This window comes from Crocuta crocuta, unplaced genomic scaffold (assembly GCF_008692635.1).
Source record: "Crocuta crocuta isolate KB4526 unplaced genomic scaffold, BGI_CrCroc_1.0 scaffold619, whole genome shotgun sequence".
Lineage (NCBI taxonomy): Eukaryota > Metazoa > Chordata > Mammalia > Carnivora > Hyaenidae > Crocuta > Crocuta crocuta.
The window spans coordinates 4,286,703-4,304,182 of NW_027533395.1; the positions used below are offsets into that span (position 1 = coordinate 4,286,703).

The window sequence follows — 17,480 nt, forward strand, 5'->3', positions numbered from 1 at the left end:
TTTGATAATGGCTGTGTTTAACAACCATTAACTAGCTGGCAAAATCCCTGAAATTTTAAGTCCATTCTCATTGGTGGTTACCAGCTATCACAACACTGAGTCCACATTGAACTTGTAGGCTGGGAGATCTCTAATCATTGATCAGGGGCATGGCAAAAGACTTGCTCGACAGACACGTCCCATTCTCCTTCTTTTCTTCTAGTTTCATTTAAACATGGCCATATCAAAGCTGGTCTTGAGTCCTACCTTTCTGGCTTAGGCATCTGTCGAGCACTTGGGATATTTTCTGTGGTCCACAATGGAAGGTCAACTATGGGCTCACATCTCCCTGCAGAGACAGTCCCAGTGTAATGGGATAATTAGTGTGATTACTTTTAAAACATAATTGGAGGGGCGCCTGCATAGCTCAGTCAGTTAAGCGTCCAACTTCAGCTCAGGTCATGATCTCACGGTTCGTGGGTTCAAGCCCCACGTTGGGCTCTGTGCTGACAGCTAGCTCAGAGCTTGGACCCTGTTTCAGATTCAGTTTCTCCCTCTCTCTCTCTCTCACCCTCCCCTGCTCATGCTGTTTCTCTCTCTCAGAAATAAATTTTTAAAAAAACATAATTGGAGTATTCATTCACCCAGTAAATAGTCAACACCAACAATGTCCTAGGTACTGCTCTGAACTCTTGTTGCCAAACAAAAGATCTCTGTAGCTTCCATGTTTCCAACATGCTTTGGTCACAAAGATTCTGTCTGGGGACCCTGGGGGTCCCCATCTGATGAGATACTGAAGAAGAATACTTAGAAAACTACCAAATGCAGACAACGTAGAGTGCTTCAAGCCCAAGGAATCACATAGGAAGAGACAAAGGGTTGAGAATTTGGCCTGGGCTGTTCAGGTATGAGTTTGGTGTAGAGGAATATGATGAGGAGGTAAGGTGGTGTGGAACTGGGAGAACAATTTATATACTCCTATCAAACAGTCGGTGCTTCCTAACTGTACTGCTTCATCCTGTATTTTCATGTTCTGCCTCATGCTGTATTATTCTGTTCTTTGGTTGGATTGGAAGCATGTTAGATCTCTTTCCCCAAAGACTAAAAGTCCTTGAGGGAAAGGATTGTCACACTTCTTCCCGAGGACAGTGCACATATTGAGTAATAAATAAATCTAGAGTTAAACTTATATTCCTACCTCCCTTTTTTCCTACCCTAGTCACACATATAGACAATTTGCCTCTATTTTCATTGGACTTTAATTAAATCTTGGCTCAAAGAACATGGGAGCAGAAAAAGAAAGGAGAGGTAGGTCTGGAGAGAGTGACTTTCCTTGCTATTTTATGCTTTATTACCACTCAGTGGATCGATATTCAAATGTCCAGATTGTTCTGTCCAGGCTGTGGGTTTCAGGAAAGCCTTGGACGCTTAATGTAGAAGCATGAATTCTCCTGTCATGTGAAGACACCTTCAATGACCTCTGGTTGGTTTCAAGAGCAATAATACTTATTTTATTGCTCTTTTTCTACCCTGACATTTATGCATCTGGGAACCTTTTGGAACTTCAAGTAAGGAAACACCAATCACATTTCAGTTGGGGCCCCTCCTTTCTATGCTGGTCTGTTACTTCTTCATTCTGGAACTGGAGGAAAGCAGAAGGGAATCATACCTGCTTGCTTTCTTTATTTTATTACAGTTAGGCTTTTATTAAAATGTGGAAAAGAACCACAGAATTGTTGTTGTTGCAAGGAAACAGTAGACCTGTGTTATATGTATTGGGGACAGTTTGAATGATTGTATATATGTGAAAGCAAATATATATATTTGTTTGGGAAAGGATTTTTAGGAAAAGGTAAAATAAAGTCTATGATATTAACTTTAGAATAACACCTGTGGAATCTTACCCAGAAATGAATCTTGATTTAAAATCATCTTCTTGCTTATCACCTACTTATGTCAGTAATTCCACTGTGATCCATAATATGCTTTTCATCTTATAGCATCTCTGACACCCACCCCAGTCAGTGTACCTGCTACATGATGTATATCCATACCTCTTTTTAACCTTGAATCTTCATTTGATAATTCACTAGTTCTTCTGTACATTGGATTTCCAAAGATTCAGGATTATTTCTAACTCTACAACTTCAAATGAAAAATTGATGTCACTGGGAATATTTGAAAGAATGCATTGTGGCTTTTTGCAAGACTTTTTGTGTTTGTGTGTGGGGGGTGTGTTTTAGCATTTGCTCATCTGTACCAGTGTGCAATATTCATTTTCTGGACAGTGACTATGGCTATGAGAGACACGGAGAGAGCCAGTGTGTCCCAGCTTTCTGGTACAACCCAGCATCTCCATCAAAGGACTGCAGCCTTGGTCAAAGCTACCTTAACAGCACTGGGTAAGTGAAACACCTGAAGGAACTCTAATCACTCGTCTCCTGTTTCTCTAGATTGGCATCAAAGGTAGCATTTCTTCTGAAGCAACATAGAGTATAGATAGTTTGTTTACAGGTGGCTTCTGAGGAAAGCTGAGGCTTTGTTTAGCTGGGAGTAGCTTTAGGGGGAACATCAGACATTGACCAGATTTCAGTACCTTTTTCCATTTGCCTCTGACAGACCTTAGCTATTGTTTTGGTCAGGTCTTCTTTGCTGGAAAGAGATGCCACGTTATTTTTTGAGCCCCTAGGGAAATAAATGAACACAAGAGCAATGCAGATATCACAGTGCTCTCCAGTGATAGATGAACAGAAGCTGTCCTGGACTCCGATGCTGGCAACTTAAAATTTACAAGTCCCATTCTAGGACCTCCTGGAATAAGGAGGTCAAGACACACTTTAATTGTCACACTATGTGTGTGTTTCTCTCTTTGCTCACTTAGAGTTACTCAGGTGTGTGAAACAAATATTTCCTTGAGACTTGGCTTCCCCTCTTTTGCCCCCTCCATGGCCCAGAACAGATTTGGCAAGTGAATTGGGGGTCTGAGATAGCACTTTTCAAATTTTAATGTGCTGCAGATCACCTGGTGATCTTGTTAAAATGCAGCTTGTGATTTGGTAGATGTAAGGTGGGGCTGAGAGTCTTGATTTCTAAGAAGCTCCCAGGCAACATTGGCATTGCTGGTTCCAGGACTTCGAGTAGCAGAGGACTAAGGTGTTCTGGACTCCAGTCTCAACTCTTCCAGTGGGTCTTCTGCCATCTCACAAAAGTTACTCACCACCTCCATACTTCTACCTTCTGTGGTTGTAAAATTAATAGGTACAATCCACCCAAGTGATGTCTACAGACGGAAGAAAATGATAGAAGAGATGTGTTGAGTGGTCCGAGCTACTGAAAAACAAGAAATTTTAGCTAAATACTTGGTTCTTAAGAAACTGTTGGGGCCTGAGCTGGGGCTTAAGCACTTTTGATGCTGTTTTATTGTGGGTGTCTAATTCAGGGATTTCAGCCATTCAGACTACAGATCCAGAAGCATGAACGTAAAGAGTTAGGATAGAAGAGAACACAGTGCTATCAAGTTTCAGGAAGAGGAATATAATAGGCACAAGTCATCAGATAGGCTACCAAATCCCAAGCCAGAGCAAAACTTGGACAGAACTGGAAGAGAATTGCATCACAACATCACATATGTGACATGTGACACATGTGACATGTATATTTACACCCAATTTAAAGCAACTTAGGTATATCAAAATAGCCAATAGGTATACCAAAATCCCAAATAGCCAGCCAAATAAATTAGAAAGTTGAAAAGGAAAGATAATTCATTTTTACTACAATTGTGTACACATACTTCTGTGTTGCTTAAATGCTGGCTTATATTACAGGTGGTCAACCAGCTGGCCAGTTGAGGTGTAGAGAAAGAGTAGATGATATCAAGTTTGCATGAGGTTATGGTACCCACCAAAATATCTGAAATAAGTAAAAATCAAATATCTTAAATATCTTATAAATGATTAATAGTCAGCAAGAAAGTATAAATTGTTTACAAAAGTTTGCTTATGTAGACCAGTGCTGACCAAAAGAATTATAAGAGGCACATATATAATTTAAAATATCTAGTAGCTACATTAAAAATAATTTTAAATGCAAACTTAATTTTAATAAGGTAATTTATTTAACCTAATATAACAAAAATAGTATCATTTTAACATGCAAGACTAACCACATTTTAAGTGCACAGTAGGCACAGGTAGAAAGTGATTAGCATATTGGACAGCACATTTCTAGACCCATTATGAGCTCAGTTGGCAATTAAAAAATAATATGTATCTACAAGGGGATGTATTATAATTCTCTCTGAGGCAATAACTACACACAGCATTTGCTCACCATCCTCCTGAAATCTTTGGATGGAGATAGGGCTGGTAGTTCAGCAATGTATGGTGGTGAGGGATGGAGAGAGGACCAGAGAAAATATCAGGTATAGAGGAGGATCAATATCATTCACAAAGAATTTTCTTTCATCTGCTTTCAGTTGAAAGTCTATCAGAAGAAGGCAGCATGGATGGTTTGGTTACTTACTCCTGACCTACAGGGTGAAAGAAGACATGATACAATGATGGTGGTGGTGGTGCATTTATATTATGTGGTTTTACCAGAATGTTGATGGTAGGCAGTCTTACAGATAGTGAAAATAATATTTTCCATGCAGGTTAGGACTGTGGACAAGCTCTTGGCTTCACATGCTGGGATCCTTGGTCAAGCGAGATGATGTGGCATCACTATGCACAAAGATGCCCTTGTCCTGAAAGATCACAGTGCTTTGTGGGGGAGTTTTCCCTATGCCCACTTCTTCTCTGAGCCATTTTCCCTCAGCAGGATTTAACAGGCATTTCAAATTTGTGCTTTGGATTTGGCATTTGTGTTGAGTGGGAAGTGAAATATTAGTAAGGAGAGAAAATGTGCTATAAAAGAGCCCTGTGGCTTCAGAGCAAGGACTATTCAGTATTAAAGGATGGAGTGATGTCCTGTGGGTAGAGGGAAGACAGGAAGAGGCTTCCTGATGAATTAGTGTTAGAAGTTTTGATCTTCTAGTTGGTTTTTGGTACAGAGAAAGCTGAAGATGGCCTTAGATAACTACAAACAAGTCTGTCCCTCACAGAAGGGAGTGCTTGCTTTTCTTGCTTCCTCCGTCCAGTGGGTCTGCCTCCTTCCATCTTGCATGTGAGTCACACATTGATTTTTCTGGGCTGGTTTAGACACTGATCTAATCCGTGGCTCACCAGGTAGGATCAATAATAATGTTTAAAGAGCTACTCTTCCTCAGATGAAGGGATAGCAATTCCTCAGCATTTGTCTAGCTTCTTAAAGGGCTGTCTTCTTTGAGACCCAGTTTTTAGGAGCAGCTGTGCAAAACATCTCTCACTCTGGCTTCCTGGCATCTTTTTCTAACATGCACACGCATGCGCACACACACACACACACACACACACACTGCCAACAGCTGTCAATACTCTTTAGGTACCGAAGAATTGTATCTAACAACTGCACGGACGGGCTGAGGGAGAAGTACATGGCCAAGGCCCAGATGTGTCCTGGAAAAGCTCCTCGAGGCCTCCATGTGGTGACAACGGACGGGCGCCTGGTAGCAGAGCAGGGGCATAATGCGACTTTCATCATTCTCATGGAGGAGGTAGGTGTTGTCCCCGGTCTCTGAGGTCATAACTCTCTGTTCCCGGGGAGGGAAGAAAAGAAAGATCATGTATTCCCACAGGTCTCTGTACCAGAGTCAATGGTCAGAAGACAGGAATAAGAGAAGGCTTGGACATTTAGGGACCCTCTTCCTTCCATCCCTTAGCACAGACCTAGGCTATAGGGGGCCCACTTGGCTCAAGGAAGATACAGATATGGATACGTTCTTTGAGATTCTCCTTTAGGGTCTGCTTTGTTGAAAGAATGTTTATCATCATAAGACCATATACTCTAAACTTTGCCAGAAGAAGGAAATTCTTATTTTTTTCTGTTCCTCCCAGGGGCCTCTTTTGCTTTTTTCTCATGCTTAACCACCCTGATTAGAAAAGCCGACAAGGCTTTCAAAGAGTCTTGCAAGTGTGAGTGTGAGTGTGGGGGAAGATTATTGCAATCTTTTAAACTTACTTATATAAAGAATGTCACATTAGTTGCTTTTACATCAATGTAGTGACTCCATTATTTCACTTTTTAGTGTCTTTTGCAATTAAGGCAGTAAAATCAGCCTGCATCCATTCATTCCAGGATGGAAATAGCTCTATCCTATGCTTCTTGCTCCCTACATGGGCTATTTCATCTCTTTCCCAAACCAGGGAGCTTTGCAGGCACTGCTTGCTGAGGTGATGGGGCAAAAATCTTGCCTGATTTTCAAAGGCCTCTAAATTTGTATGCAAATTGCTCTGTGCTCTTCAGATCTTGGAAAGAGACCAAAGCAGGCTGGGAGGTTTTGTTTTTTTTTTTGTTTTTTTTCCCAAATGTGAATAGTTTAGAAACCTTTAAAGTCTGGCCCATACTGAACAGGACAGTAAAGGTTCCTTATCCTGGGTTGACAGATTCTTCAGCCTTCACCCACACTAGGCACCTGAATTAAAGGACTTTAATATTCAGAGGAGGTCATTATCGTATTTCCACTAGGGAGTTTCCAGGACCAGCACTGTAAAAACCTTCTCCTGAATGGATGTGAAGAGCCATGATCTTATCCATTTGAATTGCCTCCAGTTCATTTCCACTTCAATTTATATTCATAAACTCAAGGATAGTTAACATTGTGCAGGGGGCAAGGGAACACCTATCAATATTTCATTCACACCTGGGTTGCCATGGGGGAAGAGACAGAACATGAAAGTGTGATCAATGCACATTGACTGGACATAAGGATTGGCTCATAATTCCCCATGATGTATATCCTTTTTCTTTTAATTTCATCAGCCATCTTTGTAAACAGAGAGATCCAATTCTTCTTTTTCATCTAGAATCCTTGTTTTGTGGTCAGGTTCAATTGCATTTATCCAATGTGCTGACCCAGTATAGTGGGAGGAAGAACAAGGAAGGGTGGGGTTCAGCATCAGCTCTTAAGAAGCTGAGCATCGGCTTGGGGTGGTAAGATGCACTCCCCTGAACTGATGACATCACTCCCCCAGGTCACTCTTGGCCTTCCAAGAGGCAGAGGCATCTGTGAGCTGGGATAATTGGAAAAGGCTTCAGGGAACATAGTCTTAGGCAGGTTTAGGGAAATCTAAGGTCAACAGAGCATGGATATAATTTTGACTGCTACGTAGTATCCATGTGTAGACTGGGCATAATCATCCTACCTCATAGAGTTACTTTGAAGGTGTGGTATAGGATATATTAAGTGATTAGCATAATGCTTGGAATGTAATAAATGTTAAAACGTAGGAATAATTATAGTTATAGCATTGTAGTTGAGAGCATTAGTGTTGAAAACAGACTGCCTGGGTTCAAAATTTGTCTCTTCCACTACTAGCTGTGAGTCTTTGGTCTATTTATTTAATTTATTTTTGTCCCCGTTTGTAAAATTGGGAAAGTAATACTTTCTGCATTATAAAGTTGTGAGATCAATTTCTTGGAACTGAAAAGAAACTTAGTAAGTGTTAGCTGTTACTGTTATTGCTGTTGTTATTCTTATGACTCGGGAGAGGAATAATTAAACTGTATGTGTGTGTGTGTGTGTGTGNGTGTAGAGCTCCCTAGAGGCTTTACCTTGTCCCCTTGTGCCCATGTCAAACCAGCTCAGGCTGCCCTGAACTTGGGATTCTGGGGACAACAGATCCATAGTACCTCCCCATGACTCCCAGTGGATATCCTGTAAGTCCAGTGATTCTGTGGAGGGTGCTACAGCCCCCTGGGAGAGGCTCTAGGTCCTCAAGAGGCTGATACAGAAGGCACAGGACCAAGCATCCAATAGGAGTCAGACTGGACATGTGAGTGAGCCCAGGCCAACTGCTATTCCCCCATCCAGGGTGATCTCCAAAGGACAAACATCCAGCTTGACTTTGGGGATGGGATTGCCGTGTCCTATGCTAACTTCAGCCCCATTGAGGATGGCATCAAGCACGTGTACAAGAGTGCGGGGATCTTCCAGGTGACGGCCTATGCAGAGAACAACCTGGGCTCAGACACAGCTGTCCTCTTCCTGCATGTGGTTTGTAAGTAGCATGAGCCGTCTCCTTTCTTATATTCTTCCCAGTTGACAACTTCCAGTGTCCAGACTTCTGGGATGCAGAGCTGAGACTAGCTTTGCTGTGACAACTACCCTTTTGTAATGGCCCAAATTGAGAGACTGAGATGTGTGCTCACCCGTGTTTCAATTTTCTGACACTGAAGTAGATTGAACATCTTGAAAGTTTGGATAACATTACCAAACAGCCCCTGCTTTTCAGTCCCACTGTGCTCTGATGGAAGTGTGCACATGCAGACACGCATCAGGTAAAAGTCCTTTCCCTTTGGTTTGGAGACTCCTAAGAATATAGGAAGAGGCAGCTCACCTGGTTCACCACCACACATTCGCTTCCAAGCTACTGTAAGTGAAGGCAGCCCAAGCAAAATAAATTTCTTTTTTTATATATATATATATTTTTTTATTAAAANATCTCTGTTGGAAGAACCAAAGAAGGCTTAAAGAAACCTATATAGATTTCTGAAAATGTAGAACTAAGCACACAAAAGAATGTAATTCTTACATCCAAGATTACTGTAAGTTCACTCCTATTGTAAACAATTCTAAGGACTCTCCAAAATGTTTTTATAAATTTTTTTTAATTTTATGGTTTTTTTTCCCAAAATGTCTTTGTTTACCTAGGACATATTGCATTACTATTGACTGTTGCTTGGCCCAAATCAGAACAACAGCTGAAGTTCCAAAGTACTTTGTACTAAATACATTTTGTGTATTTGCTATCCTGGGACTTAATTCATGTAAAATGAATCTTAGATATTATGATTTTAGCATGTTGGTTCAAGACATGTTATTATGGGGCTGGTATTGATTTCCTGTGGCTTTATCAGTGACACTCATGGGCCTAAGGAATTCTCTGGTTCTAATTTATATACCCCATGATGTTTTAGGAGTAATACACCATATAGGGTGAAAATTGTATGTTCCAAAAGAGTCTAAGTGAATACAAGGAGTATCTCTAATCCAGTGATGACATAAACTCCACTTTATAAACAGACCACATTTAAAAGGTTTCTATAAAACAGTAAGCTATTTAGTCTTCTAGCATTTTGATTATAATAGTAGCACAAGGGCCAGCAGTGATAGGGGAAGAGCACAGGGGGACACCTGGATTCTAGATCAGTTATATTCCAAACGATGCCAGGCTACGTGGCCACGAGACAATTATTTCTTCTCTGGGTCTTCTGAACTCCAATTTCAAAATGGCTTAATTCTAACTGGTACTTTGCCTCACAGGGCTTTTGTAACAGCAAACAGGAAATAAAATTATTTACTAATTTATTCAACAGATGTTTGTTGAGTTCTGAATATATGCAAGGCATTCAGTAAGGCACTAGGGAAGCCACAATACAGATATGGCCTGAGTCTTGCAGAGTTTACATTCTGTTGGGGGAGGGCAGATACTACTAGAAATGGGCCATTAATAACACTAGTCGTGATAACCATTCTACACCCATTCTGTGCCCGAAGCACCAGGTCCAAAACCCAGGTAGGTGGCATGCAGGGTGTTCACGAGCCATGGTTTAGAGCAAACGGGCCTCTGTTGAAAATCTGATCGTATCTCTTTTTTAAAATATCTAATATTGGTCAACTTCCTTACTCTTTACAAACTTCTGGTTGCTCATCTTTAATACTTAGGTTATAGGAAAGCTATGAGAAACAAATTGGATTATGCATATGATTCACGGGTCCCCAGGACCACCCTCTTGGGTTTGTTGATTCACTAAAAGGACTCACAGGACTCAACATATAATAATACTAAGACTGTGATTTGTTACAGTGAAAGATGACAAAGCAAGATCAGCAAAGGGAAAAGGGCCATGGGGCAAAGTCTGGAGGTAACCATTCATGATGTCCAGAGAGTCAGCCCCCACCATGATGTCATGCAAGACATGTGTAATTCCTCCAGCAAGGAGTTTTAGCAGCATGTGAGAAGGACTGTTTACCAGAGACACTCCTTAGAAATTCAGTAACCATGATTTTTTGGTGGGGGGACTGGTCAGTCAGGCATCCTCTGCCTAGCATATGCCAGAATTCCAGACACCCTAAGGAAAATACATTTTCAGAATAAACTTGTTGTATTGTTGGCATAAAGTATCTAGGCATAGTGAACCACTCTTAGCAGTTAACTATTGACTGGAAATACTCCCAAAGCCAAGTTTCCAGATGTTGGCAAGAACCAATCTTGCACACAAGTCTTTGTAAGTAAGGATGGCAATTTCAGGTCTATATTAACATTGTTCTGCACAGTATGTAAATGCCACTTACCTCCCAGCTTGGCACCTGATGACTGTTACTTGGGATAGTAATTACTAACTTTCTGCCTGACACTTCTATTGCATTTAAAAATGAAGACAGAGAGGGAAAATTTACTTTCCTCTATCCCAACGACCTGGCCCACCCATATTCCTAATTCTAACAATAGCGGACCTTGCCCAAAGGGCACAAAGACCAGTGTATCTTAGTGGCAAAAATCACAACAGCAAGGAACTGATTTATACTGTGGGTTATGTGCATGAAGGAGGAAATGTTCCTTGAAACTTTTATCATGCTCGTAATTCCCTCCAAATCAATCACGGCTGCATTTACCAGACAGTTATTATTGTGGAAACTGCTCTTGGCCTCACCTTGGGCCATTAGCTAACAAAAGTAGTTGTTAGCCACCCATAATAACCCATCTCGCACAGATTATTAGATTTTTATCAAAAGAAACACTACTTGACAGTGAGGATTTTAGGAGTTTTCTGTGTTCCCTCCTGAATCCTTCCCTTCTCTTCTCCCTGGTCAATGGTGTGTCCCTAGGTTGAAGCCTGGAGTATCTGGTTCAGGTTCTTTACACTACAAAGCTATTACATGTTGTTGTTTCTTGAAATTCTATTTACCCAAACATGCTTGTCTTGAAGCTGGAATCAGTGTGATCATGTTTGATGGTGTGCCAATTCATGGAAAGTGTATCCCTCTGTTTGCAATGAGTATATCTCCTTTTATCTTTTTGGGCATCAAAGTACCTGACAATGTTTAGCTGGGCCAAGGCCCTGAGTGACAGAAAGGTGAGGAGAATTTCCAGTGCCACAAGCCATTAGCAGTATCACCACTTAACTGTGGAAAGGCCCGGGCTTCTGATGAGCTTGCCACGGGAATGAGCATCATGCATTTTGAGGGAGGGATATAACAGGAGCATTGACTCCTAGTCAATGACTGGTAAAGGGCCTGTTTCCCAGCAGGGGAAGAATGAGCTCTGTTTCTGGGCACATAAAATGACTCTGGGGTGTTATTGTAAGACACAGAGTTCTCATTTCCTTCGTAGGACATGGCTGTCTGGGACTCCTTCCCACTATCTCATTCTCCTACCCATGGATCAGTGAAACACAAACAACAAAGAAAGATGAATCAGATAAGGTCCTAAAAATTAGTAAATAAAGTCACAAAAGTAGTCAGTGCTTTCTCATACATCGTGGGTATTTGTATTTTCACCAACAATCAAACCATACAAAAAATAATTGAGCAGGTTTCTTATTGAAAATAACTAAACCTTCAGGGGTGCCTAGTTCAGTCAGTAAGTTGTCCAACTTCAGCCCAGGTCATGATCTTGTGGTTTGTGAGTTCAAGCCCCACATCAGACTCTATGCTGACAACTCAGAGCACGGAGCCTGCTTCAGATTCTGTGTCTCTGTCTCTCTCTGCCTCTCCTCCACTTTTGCTCTATTTCTCTCTCTCAAAAATAAATAAACATTTAAAGATGTAAAAGAAAATAATTAAACCTTCAGCCAAATGTGTATCTGAAGTGACAAGGTTGAAATTATTTGCTGGAAGAAACTATTTGCTGGAAGAAACCTTGAGGGCCATATGTCTGTGGTCAGGTCAGAGAGCTGTAGTCAAAGAGTGTTTTCAAGCTGTAGATACACAGATCCTCAAACACATGTTGACTGTTCAGGAAAGTACAGTATAGACCGTGGTAGACAGGTCTTGATGCTCTCCTCAATTAAGCATTAGTCTTTGTCCAAGCACCTTCTCCCCAATATAAATGTACCTACAATACAGGAGATGCCCAGTGAGACTCAGAAGAACTCCACTTAGAGGGACTTTTACGTAGTGGTGCACGAGACAGTGAGTGTGGTGGTGGTAGAAATAGTGCCCACCCAGAATTAACAGTATGGTACTTTTAACATCCACACATCACATTCATATGTTCTTTTTTTTTTTTTTTTTTTTTTTTTTCACATTCATATGTTCTTATTCCTATAAGGAAGGTAAGGGACAGAATAATAGTAGAGGACCATGTATGGTTGAGGCTCTAAGAAGGAGGAAAAGGTCATACAGCTAAATGTAAACCAGACCAGAAATGAGAAGAAGCCATATGTTTTCTTCCCTTTAAACCAAGCTGTCTCCAAAATGACCCAAGATGTAAATAGTGAAGGCTGAGTGGCCTGAAAAATATCCCACCTATGAAAAGAACTCAAGACCCCCAGCTAAAAAGATGGGTGTACTGCAATCTTGATCTTTAGTTCACTCTCAACATTATCATGGTGGAAACCAGGAATATTTGTGCTAGCATAGTGTGAACAAGTAATTAGAAGAATTTAATTGGGTTTGGTTAAGTAGGAAGGACATAAAGAAGGGAAAGGAGGAAAAGGGAAGGAAGGAAAAGAGAAAAAAGGAAAGGAAAAGAGGAAGGAGCAGTGGGGTGGGGGGGGAGAGGAGAAAACCCCACAGAGTTAAAAAAAAAAAAAAAATAACATATCCACCCCCACAGTGCAACACTGACCTGTTAATATCTTCCATCAGCCTTTTCCTCTTACTTTCTTTTGAAAATGAATTAAACTAAAATCCTCATTTATTATGAGTAGGATATGTTCATATATATTCTCTTACTTGCTGCTTATATCAGTTTTCTGAGGGGAAAAAAAAAGAGAACTTTGCTCACCTTTGTGCAACCAGCTTTTTTATTATTTGGGAACCCAGAATCTGTTTCTCCTTTAATTTAGGGAGATACACATTTTCCTTTTTGTAAAACAGCCTTCCCAGCTTCCAGATGAGACCCCCTGAGTATCACAGATGATGGGCACAATGGCAGAGTGTTGAAGAGGGTAGAACCAATTAACAATCAAGGATAATGGAAGAGCCCTCTGTACGCTGCACTGACCCCACATCACAATACAGGCTAATTCTCAGAAATGAAAGAGACTGCTATTTATCTTCCTATTTATTGGCTAAATGTCTAGTAAACTAACTTTGTCCTTGGATTGGACGTTCCTAAGTATTCATGGTTAGGCACATCAGATGTAAACATGTTTCAGAAATCACTCAAAAAGTCTGAAGCCTGATGTGTACCCTTCTATACAAGGTGCTTTATTTCAAGCGCACACCCACATCTCAGCATTTGTGAGTTTGTGATCCTTGTTTTATTATAGTTTATGGTAATAGGGGTTAAAATTAAAAATCAGGGAGTGCGATGAAGTTTGTTTATTCCAAGAACATAAACACTGACATCATTTTCCTTGTTCCCTCAGGTCCCGTGGAGCATGTTCATCTCCGAGTTCCATTTGTCGCCATAAGAAATAAGGAGGTCAACATCAGTGCAGTTGTGTGGCCCAGTCAACTGGGGACCCTCACCTATTTCTGGTGGTTCGGCAATAGCACAAAGGTTCGGCCCCTTCTGATGCATGTCTGAGTAGATTTGTGCTGAATTCTTCTATCTTCCAGTTACCAAGTTGATGTTGGGGGCCCTGGGGATGGGGGCAGTAGGGAGTACTTAATGAATCTTTAAATCCACATAATTGAACACCACCTACATCTCTATACTAGATTCATTACTATAATAAGGAAAGTTCAAACAATCCTGAGGAAGAAAGAGTACTTTGAGAAGCTTATACACACCTGCTTCCATAATCAGTATTTCTAAAACTTCATTTGCTCTATTTTGTTTTAATCCTGGGCTCTCCAAGCACAAGCTATGTAATGTTAAGGAAGTCACGTAGCATCTCTGAGACCCAGTGATTCCATCTGGAAATGTGAATTCGATCTCTAAATACAGAGACATGGAAATCAAATCCAGTAATGCATGTATGTAAAGAACCCTTCTCCAAGACCTACTAGGTGATCTATGAAGCCCAGGGTTCTCTTTGGGTTCTTTTATAGGCCAAGCCTTGAAGAATGGGACTAAGAGGGCCAAACTCTGAACTTGGCACATCCTCCCTAGTCCTAGCAATTGGTGACAATAACACCTGTGTCAGTGACTAAACTTGTATAAGAGGAGCTGGGAGCACTTAGGCTGAGGGTCTCTAAATGTAAGAGCTTTGTGTTTCTCTCTCTTCCTGATTTTGTCTTTGCATTTTTCTTGGTCTTTCTTGAGGTGATTGGCATTGACCATCTTAGAGAGACCTTTCATTAAAAAAAAAAAAAAAATAAGGTATTATGTCAGACTTGGGAATGCTGGCTCTCTCAAGAAAGGAGAAATAAATATTCAGTTCTAGTGTAGTAATTCCTTTAAAAAAGGAGTGAACATTGACAGTTTTGTTTGTTTTGAGATGACCAAAAAGAACTTCAGCCCCTGCAAGGTAAGAGTGGGAGATGATTCACCCTGTCTTCTTTAAGGAGGTAGCATGACATTGTGGTGAGAACATGGACTTTGGAGTCACAGAGACAATGCCAGCTGTGTGAGCTTGATGAAGTCATTTGACCTAAAATTGAATTCACTCAATACAAATTGGAGAGAATAATGCCTATATCATTTTGATTGTTGTAAAAATTAAGTAAGATGCTATGTATCTCCCTAGTATATGTTAGGTACTCACTAAATGGATCCTTTTTATTTGATATAAAAACTGGGAGTTAGGATGGGTTGATAAAAGACCTAGACTTATGGGTCCAAGGGACCCTTTTCTGTTTGCATTGTTCTTGCTGTATATTTTCAAGTCAGTTTCTTAATATACATTATGATGCTTTTGCATTTCTGGAATGATTATTCACCAGGACAAGAGATACAGAAGTTAGTTATTAAGATCCCCATTTGGTACATTAGAAAAGTGAAGCTCCCTGCGTGAGATGAGCATCCCAAGGTCAAACATCTGGTTAATTGTGGAGCCAGGTCTCCTAGCTCCCATCCACCAGCCATCACCCCCAGCCCCAGGATGCATTAGCTGCATCACTCTGTTTGTCTTCTAGAGGTTACAGACCCTAAAATCCTGCTTCGATCACCAGCAGGCATACATGGTGAAAGGAAAGAGAGAATCATTTGGGAGGAGAAAATTAGAGGATTGTAAGTACATTTCTCTGCTAAGAACTTTTGGCTGTCAAGCCAGGGAATTCTTTTCTGTTAGTGTTCATTTACCAGGTGATCCTTACTGAGGCTGCTCTGTGCAAGGGGGGCAGTTCTTGGCCGTCATCAACACAGGGATTTACTCAGCAGCCCGCAAGGAGCCAGAGACGCAGTGTTTCTCTACAACACCATTTTCTCGTTTGAGTGTTTTTCCCCGCTTTGAGCATTCTAAGACCTGAATTCTAAGACCTTTACTAGTTACTTTATCTGGTAAATTTTGATAAATAAACACAGAAGTGGGCAAAGTGACTGGGGAGTCAGATTCCTATTTGTCTAATGATTATCCTTGTTTGCTTAAACAAATCACTTGATCTAAATCTCAGTGTTTTTTCTCTCTATAGAGCAAGGATACTAATATCTAATCCATGGACCTCACTGAGTTATTATTTGAAATATATCTCTAGCTAATCTGTGTTATGCTGTATTAGGAGAAGGGAATTTACAAATTACAGAATGGCATTACAGTTTTGGTTTGGTTTGGTGTGATAGTAACCTGAGGTATTCCTTTGGTTATGAATTTCCACATATAAGCTTGAGCATGAAGTGTCACACAAATACCCAGAATAGAGCAGTTTTCAAATAAGAAATATGGGTTGCAGTCTAGACTCCAATTCTTCTAGGCTGTATGTGTGTAGTCAATCATGCAATTTCTCTGAACCTCAGTTTTGGTCTTTGTAGTGTCAGAGTATAATAGTAGTAACTATTAGTAATGAATAGTGAACAAGTAGTAACTGGTAATAATAACTATTAGTAACTTAGATGTGCTTGGAATACATGTAAGCCCTTGAAACTATTAGTCACTGTTATGCTTATCATTTGCATCAAAGCCATCTACATTTCGATGGTGTATCTGACTTGCTTTCATACATGTTTCGCTTACATTTAAGAATGGTTATTTGGTCCAGGTGAAAGAAGTATCTTTTCAGTGCTTTTTGCTAGCACCATACCAGAAGCACATCAAGGTGGCCTCATTGCCTGATGAATCCAGTGAGCACGGTATTTAATTGGTAAATTAATGAGTGTCTGTGAATGTTTTGGTGAGAGCTCTGACTCGGTGCTGTTTGGTTCCCGTTAACTAGGAAATTGATCTGTAAAAGGAGCTAATACTAATTTTTTAATGTTTAGTTTTGAGAGAGAGAGGTAGAGCATGAGTGGGGGAGGGGCAGAGAGAGAGGGAAACACAGAATCCAAAGTAGGTTCGAGGCTCTGAGCCATCAGCACAGAGCTTGGATGCGGGGCTCAAACTTATGAAGCATGAGATCATGGCCTGAGCCCAAGTCAGACGCTAAACTGACTGAGCAACCCAGGTGCCCCAGGAGCTAATACTAATTTGGGGCATTTATTTCTGCTACTGCTTTGTAGGAGGCTCTTGCTACATATTATTTTATTTAATTATTAGAACATTACTGATGGAGAAAACTATTCCATTTTTCATAGAAAACACTTAGGCTAATAACCTTTGAAAGTTAATGTTGTGTGTGTGTGTGTGTGTGTGTGTGTATGTTGTGTGTGTTCGAGTGAATTTTTCCCCTGTGAATTTTCGTATTAATCCCTTAGTCATAACACCTAGATAGATACCATTTTGCTAGCCTTTGTATATATTTAAGTTTTTTTACATAGTTCTAATCATAGTATATCCAAAATTACATATTCTACTTTTTCTAGTTATAAACTAGATTCACACGTAAACACCTTTTACCTGTAACTAAATATTTCACAGAAGGATTTAAGTAAGGTGGGCATAGTGAATGCATAGTCTGTCCAATTTGGGAATGGTAGCTTTTATCAAGGTATATATTTAAATTGTAGAGGTTTTATAATGTACAATATTAACTTGACTTACAGCATCTGGGAAACTGGTTTGCAGTTTCCAAAGATTTCCCTGAAGCTCCTTGTTCCATTAGTCAAGTGGAAATGTCATAACTAAATAGTCAGTCAGAGCTTTGTCGATATCTTTCTGGGCTCAGTGGATAATATGTGACCTGTCGCACATGAGGGATTCTCTGTGGGCAGGGA

The 17,480-nt window shown here is 40.5% G+C and overlaps 1 protein-coding gene across 1 annotated transcript in view; it reads left to right on the forward strand.

Moving 5' to 3' along the window:
* Positions 1–17,480, forward strand: part of SORCS3 (sortilin related VPS10 domain containing receptor 3) — a 564,865-nt gene that overhangs the window by 526,395 nt on the left and 20,990 nt on the right. The window contains exons 19-22 of the mRNA XM_077748455.1: positions 2,268–2,381; positions 5,443–5,614; positions 7,931–8,117; positions 13,657–13,790. Coding sequence (XP_077604581.1) covers positions 2,268–2,381; positions 5,443–5,614; positions 7,931–8,117; positions 13,657–13,790 — 607 coding nt within the window. The remainder of the gene's footprint in view (positions 1–2,267; positions 2,382–5,442; positions 5,615–7,930; positions 8,118–13,656; positions 13,791–17,480) is intronic.